The sequence below is a fragment of the Hydra vulgaris genome, chromosome 12 (assembly GCF_038396675.1).
Source record: "Hydra vulgaris chromosome 12, alternate assembly HydraT2T_AEP".
In the NCBI taxonomy this organism is placed as follows: domain Eukaryota; kingdom Metazoa; phylum Cnidaria; class Hydrozoa; order Anthoathecata; family Hydridae; genus Hydra; species Hydra vulgaris.
Window position 1 is genome coordinate 85512249 of NC_088931.1, and position 13254 is coordinate 85525502.

Here is a 13254-nt window from a genome sequence, read left to right on the forward strand (position 1 = left end):
AGAACAAAGGTCTTTCGAGTACACAGTAACCATTCCTTAACAGCAATGTCAATATCTTCATCGGTCATGGAGTCATACTCAGTCAGAACTCAAAATCTCTGCAGCACAATTGAGTAAACTTTAACGCGTTTCTTTATAAGCATTTTTCAGCTGATCGATGATGACATAGAAGGTATTGACCTTGAAGTTTTGCTGGCTTGACATCCCTTCCATAGCATCTGCGGCATCTCCATCATTGATTTGTCTCTTACGCTTTGATTGTCTTCGACTTTTAGATTTATATGTGCTGTTGCCACAGCTATCACCTGCTTTCTGATTATGATCGTCAAACTTCTCTCGGCATTCATCCAAAAATATATGCAAGCTCTTCAGCAGACCAATAGCTGGAGTTAATTCGATTGTAGAACTTTGCAATAACTTGCTATTAATATTGAACCTCTGCAGAATGTCATTCCAAAGTTCACACAATAGGGCAACTTCAAAAGTATCCATGTGTTTGGCCAATGAACCCGCTTCATTCCTTGTGCTACCATTCTGATTACAATCACCTAAGATCTCCTGAAGAGCACTTTGTAATTGGTGGTACCCCTTGAACACTGTTTTTGCAGCATCAGCTCGAGCAGACCACCGGGTATCTGATGGGTATTTTGGAACAAGGCATTCTGGTTGGTTTTTAACATGGGTCATCATGACATCCCAACGATGTGTTGATGCTACAAAGAAAGTATACAGGCGATTCAATATATTAAAAAATGAAACTGCTTCAACGCAACAATCCACAGCTGACTGGCCAACTAGGTTCAACGAGTGGGCAGCACAAGGAATGTAGTCCACTAAACTGTTTTTGGATATATTGATAAATGTCAAAAAACGCTCCACAGGCTGGTAATCCACCATATTAATATAACGAAGAATGATGGTCAGCTGGTCACAATGGGTAATATCAGGAGTGGAATCTACTGAAACTGAAAAATACCGTGACTTTGAAATGTCATCCTTTATGAAACCCATAACTTGTTCACCCATCATTGTAATTAATTCTTCACAGATTGTTTTTGATAAATATGATGAATGACCGCGTCCGCAATTGCCATGAGTACAGATGTGCTGGGACAAAAATGGATCAAATTGACCAATCAGCTCCAAGATGCCCAAATAATTCCCATTTTCTTTGGAGCCAACAACTTTATTCCTACCTCATCCTGAGCCAGACAACTGTGACCGGTCAGATGAAAACAGAATGCACGGAAAGCAGAAGACACATGTCTTGGCTGGAGAATAAACAAGCCAGTCACGATCAACGATATCACCATTTGGCAAAACCCGGTTGAAGACACTAGAATTTAGGAAGCGATTCACTCCACTGTATTGCCGCTTTGTTTCTGGATAAATGTCTGCTAAGTTTCGAAAATGGATTGTTCTAAGGCTGATCCACATGTTACGCACATGATCTGTTATGTCACCAAAACTCCCAACATCATTGGGAATGGTTCCTGAACCAGTATCAGCTCTGTCTTCAAATTTTTTAGTATGTCCAAGTTCAAATGCAATTTTTGCAGCCTCTTCCTTGTGATCAATATCTACCTGAGATGTTGATGAGGATGGTGGGGAATTGAGAGTAATATTATCAGTAGCATCAACCTTGTTCGTGGCAGTGAAAAATGAATTGAATTTGAGTATTTTCTTTAACAGTTCATCTTCATCATGCATTTTCTTCTCTAACTTCTTTGCTCGCTCCCAACCACATTTACGTATCGACATTAATCTAAAAGTAAAACGTAAAAGTGATCTTTAAAAACGTATTTTTATGTATTCAATAGCATAATTATTCGATTTAAAAATAATTGATTCATAAAGTCATATCATAAAATGATGTAAAATTTTAAAAATTGATTTCTTGTGAACTGCATAATAAGAACACACAAAACCTATATATAATATAGATTTTAATATTCGAAATAATAGTTTAAAATCAAACTACCAGTATACCAGAAGAAAATCATTTGATGAATTTGGTTTTGAACTACTAGAATAAACACCAATTATGAATTCAGATGATGGGATTTCTAGAATGCACCCACATATAACCAAAAAACATTTCACCGTGCTGTTAAAGAGAGGTAATCCATCAATAAATAGACAAAGACTCAACTTGGAAAGATCAGAATTTATATTTTGTTCAATTAAAATAATAATTACAACAGAAATCTAACAATAATGATGACAGCGTCAACATAATTCATTAAAAATTATAAATTCCTATAAGTGAAGGATTTTATTTTTGTTTATTTCAGGAGCATGGTGTTCAAAAATTCATGCAAATTACTCAATGGGATTGATTGTTTGACTTATTAATGATCTGCTTCTTATACCCTTAGGTCACAGAACTGAAGTTCTACATGTATAGTGTATATACGTTTTCTATGTTATAGCAAGAACTAATTTATAAATTAAAATAATATTAATTAGAATATGTAAAATGGATATGTGAAATAATAATGATTAAACATATTGTTTTATATATATATGATAACAAATCATACATACATATATATATAGATAATAATGTATGATAGTGAAAGTCAAAATGAAAGTCACTCAGTATAGTTGAGATACATGGATCTAATCCATATTATATTAGTGAGCTTTATTATATTAATATCAACAATAAATAAAATATGTGACAAATATGTTTTGATAGAAACTTTTAAAACATGGCATGTTGAACAAAAAAGCTATACCCAGTTCTTTCTGCAGTAAATGTGATGCTTTTTTCTTCTTTAAACCTACTCATAAATTTAAAGGATTACAATTTTATAACAATAATTATATCAAAAAGTATATTCATTTGCTAAAACCATTAATTTTATTACTACGCTTTGTTATTGTTTACGAAAGAGTTCCACTGTTTAAAACAAATGTTATCAAATTTCAAAAATATAAAAAAACACAATATTTTTCGAATATTTTATTCGAAATATTTTAAATCGATATTTAGAAGAAAAAAATTATCACTTATAAGAATGAATTAGTTACAATTTTTGACATCGTAAAATTGATATATGAACAAAATGTGTATAATAATTGGAATAATTATAATAATTTCATCAATAAAGATAAGACATAATAAGATAAGACATAAATATAAATTTATGTAAAAATTTTTTGTGGCCTGGATTTTTTGCTGGCCTTAAGGCATGTGCCTTATTTGCCTAAGGATTAATCCGGCACTGGAACTTACACTAAACTAATACTGAAACTAGAACCAAAATTAACGTTGAAACGAAAATCCCAAAAACTTCTAAAACAAATATCAATATAAAAAATATATAAATCAATATAATTTTATTTATGCCTAATTATATATTTATGTGTACAAAATCTAGCATTTATCAATTATTTATTATCTTACATTTTATTATATGTGAATCCAATATAAAATGAGCTACCATTATATTTTTTGAAACTAGAAACAAGTAAAATTAAAATACAAAAAATATTACTAGTACAAGCGGTTTCTTGATGACAAGACCATCTGGTCTTCTGCAAGTGTCCCGCGTTCTTTTAATGGTTATATATACCCTCGTTATTCAATTAATATAAAATGTTATTTAAAAGTTTTTTAATTTCATAATATAACTAAGAATAACTTTAAAACAAGTTACCATAACAAGAGCGGTTTTGCGTTCCAGCCTTTATTCTAGGAATGTCGAGGGAGATTGCAACACTGAAATATAAACTTTATTGGAGACGCTAGGCACATGTAAACTTCTTTATCTCCTAGTTAAGCAACTATTTATGTTCTTTATAGCACCTGCAGTGCAAATATTAATGGCATTAATTTTTACAGAATGTTAACATTAATGATATCTACAACATTAATATTTATACAATAATCAGCTTTAATAACTAAATTTGTTTTCTCGATACCGAACTTTATCCGATAGCATTTAATTCATGTGGTTTCTGTTGCTGAGTTGCTAACTGAAGCAGGTTAAGAAAAAAGTGCTTTGCATGATCTTTAACGTCGCCCATTTTTCGCGATATCTTAATGCCGCGAGATTTTATTTAATTTGATTCAAATACACATAGGCAACTTTTTCCCTTATATATACTAAATTTATGAATATCTTTTGAAGCTCTCAGAACTTTCAATATACTTTACAAAAGTTGCTCATTAGCTCTTAGCAAAACCTATAAATAATAAATTTTGCGTTTTTCATTATTTTTTTTTTATTTATCTATGACATGAACTTTATCAAACGTTTATATGAAAGTTGAAGTTATATTAAGTGCGTGTACTTTTTTTTTAATTTAGTAATTTTTTAGTACGATTACATAATGAAGCAAATTATAAATACAGATGCATTTTTGTTATTACTTTTGGGTTATCTTTGTTTAAAAAAAACAGTATTTTGCAAAATATTATGAAGCGGGCATAGGCTTGCTATCAAAATTAAGGTCTTTTCATTCTCGTAATTTTATTTGCACCCAGTTAGATGGACCTCTATTTTTGAATGCAGTTACTCTCCAATATCTAGAACAATTATTTCTAGAGAAACCATAGCTAATACTGCTGATCTTTTCAATAGCAAAACTTGGTATTGTTCTGTTCATGTAAAACCCGCAGTAAGAAATGCTGGCTACAAACCGCTGGCTTCGGGTTTGAAGGCAGCGTTTCTTACTGTGGGCTTATAATATGAATAAAATACAACATGAACTGGTAACTATTAATAAACTTTTAAAATAAGTTATAAAAATAAAAATAAAAATTTTAAATTTTTTTTTGGTTTTTAAAATACAATAGTTGGTAAGAGGGTTTATTTTAATATCTTTTTTATATAATGTATGAACTGTACCAATTAAGTTTTAACAAATAATTTGGCGCACTGATTCTATCTCCTAAGATTGAGACCAGTTTATAATATAGAACACTTTTTTTGATTTGAGTTGAACCGTGTTATTGGGGTAAAATGGAACAGCCGTGAGATGATATAGGACAAACGTGCTATTTACAACATGTTAACAAAAACTATCATTAATTACAAAAAAGTGAATCGGGAGATAAATATTTAGCTTTTTTCACCGCTCTGAAAATTGTTTTTTGGGCTACTTTTGAAAGATATCGCTTTTATCACACACAGACAGACAAAGCGATGTTTGCTAAATGAAGAAGGGGGGGGGGGGGTCATCTAATTTTTACATTATATAATAATTGGAATTTTTGTGATGTCCCACTTCTTCCGCATCTTATTTCACATAACTCTAATATAGTATTACTCTCATATATATGGCTATATAATTTTTATTATACTATATACTATATAGTATAATAAAAAATCTCAAGGATTGTGTGGTATCGGATGAGATCATATTTATAATTTTATGTTTCAATTACTGTCGTAACTTTTATTTAATTATAACTGTGTGATATTGCTTTTTTAAATTAATTTCTAGTCTGGTGTTTTTATTTTAATTTAATTAGCTGTGTGGTATCGCTTCTGTATTTTAATTTTTATCCGGTATCGCTACTTTAATTAAATATCGCCTGGAATCGTAATTATCGTCTGATATCGTTCTGTGTTTAACACTCAACAACTAAAGTAAATTAATCATCATTTGTTATGCTTCCTGTGGAATTATTAACTAAAGATTATTAATTAAATTTCTGATTAGCAACTTTACTTGTATTTCGTTAATAATAAATCCAAAAGATCACATTCTTGTTTTATTTTTTATCGTAACTATGCGACCATTCGATACCCTATAATTCTTTTTGCTATCAGTATTGCGTGATATCGAACCGATACTGATGGTAAACGACATTAGTATATAAGCAAAATTAAACGATAGGAGACCATTCTTTTCAGTATCACGTTACGTTAGATAACGGTATCGAGTTACACGATACTTATTATCAAATGTCTACTTATATGCCACGGGCAATTTTTTTAATTATATATAAATAAAATATTATTTTCAAAGTTTATCAAAATTATCTAATAAAACAAAAAGTATCAAACTAGAAAATATATATTTTATTAAATAAGTATATAAAAATACTATTATTAATATATATATATATATATATATATATATATATATATATATATATATATATATATATATATATATATATATATATATATATATGAAGACCACAATGGAAAAAACGGCAGAGTCACATTTTTATAATTTTTCAGTTATGGCCCTTGGTAATAAAGCATTGAAAAATGCTTCTTTTAAGCCGTTTCAAATGAAAAAACCGACATAGTCTATGGTAAAATGGAATAAGAAAATATGGTATACAATGGAAAAAACAGCAGTGTCCACCAGTGACAAGGAAAGAAAAGGCAGGGTCCATATAATAACGTTATATGTGACTCTGCCGTTTTGATTTCCATTGTGATCTTCATATATTTAATTATTTCATAATTATTATTTGCTACACTTAATGGCTTTTTTATTTTAAATTAATACTTTTTGAGCACGTAAACACCTATGCCTCCGCCTTTTTTATTGCTTCCTCGTGGTTGGCTAATTAGTTTGTAATTTGCCAAACTATAATTAGAATTCAACTCCAGAGGACATTCTGAATCATGCCAAGTCTCTGACAGAGATATGACGTCGAACGTGTAATTTATAATAGATAGAAATTCTTTAAACTTTTCAAAACTTTGCCGCATGCTTCTTATGTTTAAGTGTAATATAGAAAGTAAACTTAAATCTTTTTTGATTTTAAATTCATAAGGATCAAAATAGGGTGTTTTTATTAAGCTCATTTGAGTTCCAGTACACAAGCTCATTTGAGTAACCAGTACACAAAGAATCTATACTAAAACAAAATGGCTGACTACGATGCTACACCTATTGTACAGACAAGCCAAAAAAGAGAAAGAAAAATGGCAGTAAGAAAGACATAGCAAAGAAACAGAGGTTGTCATCTCATGTAACTGGCCCTGACTGTAAATGTATAAGACTTAAATGCTTTCAAACAGTCAAAGAAGAGAATAGAGCCTTGCTCCTCGAGTCATTCAATGCATTACCAACAAAGGATGCTCAGGTGAGTTCTTCTTTTAAGTTTTAAATTAAACTCTTTAAATATAGTTCTAGACTATTTTTTTATTTATAATACTAGCTCTAGATTTAGGTCTAGACCTAGATTCATAATTTTAATGCACCTGTTATTCCACCATGAACATGTTGATTAAATAAGACAAAGAGTTTCTCATTCTCATTTTCATTCAAATTTAGTTAGGTCTAGAATAGCTAGACCTGTACATCTGAATCATAACCATGGTAGACATCTGGTTGTATTACTGTGTTATGATACCCAAGGCTGGTATTGTATGTTTAATAGGCATTTTTGACTTAGTTTTTTAGTGGGGTGGACCCAATATCACAGTTCATTGTTCTATTTGAACGCAGGATACAAATTTATTAATTCTAACAAAGTAGGTAGGCTTATATATTTTTAAATTTTATAAAAATGCTTGTGTTTCCAAAGATGTGTGACCGGTTGCGTTAATAATCTTATATTGCTTCTTTTTACAGGATTCCTATCTTGCTTCACTGATCACAGTTGCGGAGATTAGCCGAAAAAGACTTCGAAAGGAAGAGCCTAAAAGTGCAAACAGTCACAGCTATCACTATAAAGTATTCCTGAAGAGTACAGATGATGTTGACCCAGATTCATTTGCCTATGTTTGCTTTCAAGCCTTCATCTCCATCTTTGGAATTAAGAAAGGGAGACTTGAGACTATCAAGAGAAGTCTTGCTACTACAGGTAATTTATACTATTAGCAATAGTTTTTTGTTTCAGTTTGTGGAATAAAAAAGCTATTTTTTTTCTTATCATAGTTAATGTAAAAAAAATGCACATTTTTCTATAATCCTTTCTTGTCTATATATTAATATTTTTCAATATTTAAAAAGAAATGTTGAAATTCATAAAGAGTGCTGTTATTCTCTGAACATGTATTTTTATAACTTTTTTTTAATTTTTTTTTAATTTTTTTTACTCACCCCAGGCCTGCCTCCTGTTGATGGACGAGGAAAGCATGGCAGTCATCACAAAATATCTGATGAACTGCGGCAGAGAATAAGAGACCACATCTCTTCGTTTAGGGGTCGGCAGTCTCATTACTCACAAGAGAAGACGAGACGGCTGTACCTGCCAGAAGAACTCAGCATCTCCAAGATGTTTGATTTATATCAAGAGAAGTGGCCAGGAGTCAGTTTAGTGTATGAGTCATACAGGCTTATATTCAACAACGATTTTAACATTGGCTTTGGGTACCCAAGAACCAACACTTGCTCAGCCTGCGACCAGTTCTTGGCAAAAATAGAAATTGCTACAAAGACTCTTGAATCAGACCCAACAAATGAAGTCCTCATAAGGGACCTGAAGCAGTTAAAATTTCAAAAAGATCTCCACCAGCGAAAGGCTGACACATTCTACCGGAGAAAAAGAGACGCTAAGCGAAGGGCCAAGATTACACCTCATCTTGAGGCCTTTACGTTTGACTACCAAAAAAATGTCAACCTACCCAACAAGTCCACCAATGACTTTTACTACAACAGAAAGCTCACATACCAATCATTAACATTCACCAACTATCAACTGATGATGTTTTTCTTTACTGCTATGATGAGACTGTCGCTAGAAGAGGTTCAGATGAGGTGGCTTCTTTCCTGTATGACCACATCACAACCAAGGTCAGCAAAGAGGTTACTCACCTTGAATTATTCTGCAATTCCTGCTTAGGACATAATAAGAACTATACCCTGATTCGGTTTTTAGATTATTTGGTGCACCATAGAAAAAGGTTTACCTCAGTGACAGCGACATTCCCTGAGCGCGGACATTCTTATATGGAGTGTGACAGGGACATGGGTCCAGTAAATACAAAGTCTAGTGCTAGTGTTCCAGAAGACTGGATAAAAATATTTAGTGAAGCACGAAAACATCCTACACCATTTAACGTGACTGATGTTAAACAGGATCTGGTCAAAAACTTCTCCGGCTTTCTAAGGCCATTGTATAAGAAAGGCTGCCCGTTTCCCACGCGCCCCATTCGGGAAATGGTTTTTAACAAGGATGAAGGTCCAGGGACCGTTTGTCACAGAGACTCATAGAACGGTATTTTCTTGAAAACAAACATCATTGTTCCAACGAGAAAAAATAATTTTTCAGTATGCACAGCAGTGCCAGTAGCTTTGTATGAAGACAGACTGGCTATATCAGCTGCAAAGTACAAAGACCTCCAAGTCCTCAAAAAATTTACCACCAATGAGGCATTCTATGATGCTCTGCCGTATGACGATAAAGTTGAAGATGAGGCTCAAGACCAGTGAATGTTCATGCATTTTTTATTTTTTTATTTGTTTAAAATAAAAAAATTTAAAATTTAATGGTTTTATATAGTTATTTCTTATGTGTTACAATAGAAAAACAGGCAAAGTCCTAATCAACGGAAAAAACAGTCCAATCTGAACACATTTTGAAAAAACAAAATTTTCCATGAGCTAACATAATTTTCAGAATATTTATTTGTTAAAATTTGATGCTTAAATGGATGACCTTCCCTTAAAAATTAAAAGAATTGACAGTTTCTCACATAATTTGTAATAAAAAGGTTTCAAACCTTTAATTTAGGTTTTCTCAAAATGTGAAAAATGTGACTCTGCTGTTTTTTCCATTGTGCTCTTCGTATATATATATATATATATATATATATATATATATATATATATATATATATATATATATATATATATATATATATATATATATATATATATATATATATATATATATATATATATTAATAATAGTATTTTTTAAGTATATTCGATAATTTTTTATAAACGAAATAAAAAGTTTGAAAAACAAATTATAAAGATATTTAATTTTATGCATAATGTTTATAAATTTAGCAAAATACATTTTTTAAATATTTAATACCTTATATAACATATTTATATAAGTTATTATATCAGTAACGTTTGATATTTTATAGGGTTATATACCTAAATATTATGTTTTTTATATTTAGGTGAGGGTCATTTTCAATACAGCACTGAGCAAAGTAGGTCGTTAGAAATATATTGTGAATATCCTGCTGCGCTTAGAAAATACACATCTCGTGTGATGTTTCCGCCATTAGCTGTTCCCGAAGATCTGAATTTACGTTCAATAACTATTCAGTTACAGTGCAGTCTTACAGGAAAGATGATTAATTGCATTTTAACAATGCGTTATTCTGAAACATTATCGAACTACTCATTTGAGGCGTCATCAGTTAATCGATTATTTATTGACTCACCTCATCTCAAAAATGTCGTGCACAACTTGCAGTTGATATCTCCTGGGTCTGAATACAAAAATGAAGCTAAATGCCAATATAATGACAACATTTTGCAAACAACATTTGGATTATCAGCTTTTAAAATTAGAGTAGTTCATTCACGCGATCCTATATTATCTGTAGTTGAAGTTATTGATCTATCTGAAAATGTACTTGCTACTTCTCACACAGTAGGAAGGTTTACTTTACCAAGTGAAAAACAGGTTTTAAAATCTCATAATGTTTTTACGCATGAGCAATCTTTTGAAAGATCTATGTTGATCAGAGGATCAAAAAAAGATTGGGGATTACTAAAATCACGATGGAAAGGATTTACTAAGGCAAAAAAAAATCGTAGAGGTCAGCCCGGAGAAATGGAAATAAAGTTGTTTACATTAAATGGAAAAAACCCTAAGTACGAAAATGTGAACAAGATAAATGATGTTAAATTTGAGTGGGCTACAGAACAAGGACGTGGAAGTGTAGACTTACTTAGTGGTTATATTCGATTTTCTGGAAGTGTTTCGGATGTTCCTGAGTTTCTATGTGTTGCATATTCAATTGCTATTTTGTTTGTTCTTTGTCAGCCGCGCCCTCCACCACCTAAAGCAGGTGGTGTTTATTTACCGCCAAGTCAACCCGGGCGTTTAAATTTAGATGCAATGCCTTTGCTTGTTATTGGTGGCTTGTATGCTACTACTCTCCCGAAATGGTATCATGTTGGGACACTGGGAGGTTATTTCATTCAAGTTCCTAAAGTTTCTAAATGTAAGAATAATGACAATGATTATGATGGTAGTGACAATGGTGACAATGATTATGATTGTGGTGTAGATAAATGTGAAAGCGAATTTGATTCTGAAAAAATTAACTTTAATGGTTGTGACACTTATTGGATAGAAAACACTAGCGGTTGTGGAAGTGGAACTGGATGCGGCAGTAGTTGTGTGGCTGCAGGTGTTGGTGATAATAATTGTGAAAATAACAGTGGAGGTGGTTGCGGAAGTAGTTGTGGAAGCGGAGGAGGATGTGGCAGTAATTCTGGAGGTGGTGGAGGATGTGGTAGTAGTTGCGGAGGGGGAGGAGGATGTGGTAGTAGCTGCGGAGGAGGTGGTGGTGAATGATTTATTTATCAAACATGGCTTTATTTTATATACACTTTTACCATTAAAATTACAGAAAACAAAGTAGAATTAAATTAATAAAAAAAACTAATTTGGAAATTTCATGTGTACTTTTTGAAAGCTTTTTAAACTTTAATTTTTTTTAAAAAAAACCATAAATTAAATGCATTTTTGAAGTCTATAAACAGTTTTTCGCATATGTAGTTTATTTTAAGTATGTCTTTTTGCATAGGTTTTTCTTAGGAAAATAACTCTTTTCGAAAATTCCTCGTAGCGCAAATAGAAACTGTTTCTAGAAACAGCAATCTAAAAACAGTTTCTAAAGCGCTAAGTCAAGAAACAGTTTGTCGCAAATGTAGTTCGTTATAATGTTTCCTTCATACATATGTTTCACTTAAGAAAATAACTCGTAGTGCACAATTATCCAAATTTTTTTTTCATGACCAAAGGTACTAAGTTGTCAATTCTTCTAAACATTTTTTTTTTATTTTGTAACATAGGTTCTTCACTCTACCAAGCTTAATAATTACATACAAAAGCAAGTTCGCTAGAACCTTCCATAAGGGCTTTCAATATATTAAGTCTTCGTGTGTTTTTTTTCAAAATTTTTACTTAAAAATTTGCATAACTTTTTAAATTAAAAAAAGGATTCATACTTATTTTATTTTAAACAAACATATTAACATAATGTTTACGAAAAAATGTGTTTTAGGTAATTAACTATGTTTAGTTTATTCATTTAATGTTTTAGAATTATTTGTATTTTTCAGACATTTTTCAAAAATTTGACTACATACTTGTTTTAAAAGCTAGCAGAAGATTGTTTCATAATTTTTGCATTTACTAAACGTAGTGATTGTTTGGGAAAAAAACAAACTGCCTCCACGTATCCAGGATATACTTTTGGGTTCAAACATGACAACTTATTAGGCGTTTTAAAAAAGGCTTATTAATAGTCAGGATATCTGTTTCTTGAAAGAAATTAATAACTTTATTTTAAATATTATTAAACACATCTGATTGTTATTATTAAAAAAATGTTTTTTTGATTACATTAATGTTTCCGTTAATGGAAAAATAAAGAAATTTTTTCACTATAAATACTTAAAAATCAAACCAGACCAGAAAAATTAAAAATTTTTAAAGTTGTACACAATTTATAAATCATCATTTATGTATTTCGTTCAATATTAAAATTGATGCCATATTAAATTTTACTAGAGAGCAAAAGTTTAATATAAAATTTTTACTGGGAAGTAAAAACGTGGAAGTAAAAATCTCATACTACACCGGCATCGAACCTCGACCCTCTCGGTCCTGAGCTAGAGTTCTAACTGGTGCTATAAATAGATAATCTCGCCAATATGAGTGACAGAGAACTATAAAATACAAGAGTGACAGAGAACAAAATTGATTTTAAATTGTTTTCAATACCACGTTAATAATAACATTAAAAAGTTTTACAATGACATTTTCGAAAATGGCGCGACTCCTTTGATTAGCCAACCGACAAGAATTACTTAATCAAGTGCTTCTTTAATTGATAATATTTTAACCACTGATGCTTTTAACGTATCCTTAAAAAAAGCATAATTAAAAATTATATATCTGATCATTTTCCTATTTTCTTTTCTATAAATATAGATAATAAATTACTTCCTAATAAAAAACGAGCATTCAAAAAACGCATTTTTTACAAATAAAAACCTTGAATCTTTTGAAGAACAATAATCTCTAATTTATTGGAGCATTATTAACGCCTCTGATAATACAAACTTAGT

General features: G+C 31.0%; 1 protein-coding gene across 3 annotated transcripts in view; it reads left to right on the plus strand.

Annotated features, from left to right (window-relative positions):
• The window catches only part of LOC100209113 (uncharacterized), a 28786-nt gene extending 17214 nt beyond the window's left edge, over nucleotides 1–11572 (plus strand). For all 3 annotated transcript variants that reach the window (XM_065814798.1, XM_065814797.1, XM_065814796.1), the window contains one exon: nucleotides 10059–11572. In XM_065814798.1, coding sequence (XP_065670870.1) covers nucleotides 10059–11473 — 1415 coding nt within the window. In that variant the 3' untranslated portion in view covers nucleotides 11474–11572. The remainder of the gene's footprint in view (nucleotides 1–10058) is intronic.
• Nucleotides 11573–13254: the final 1682 nt, after the last annotated feature.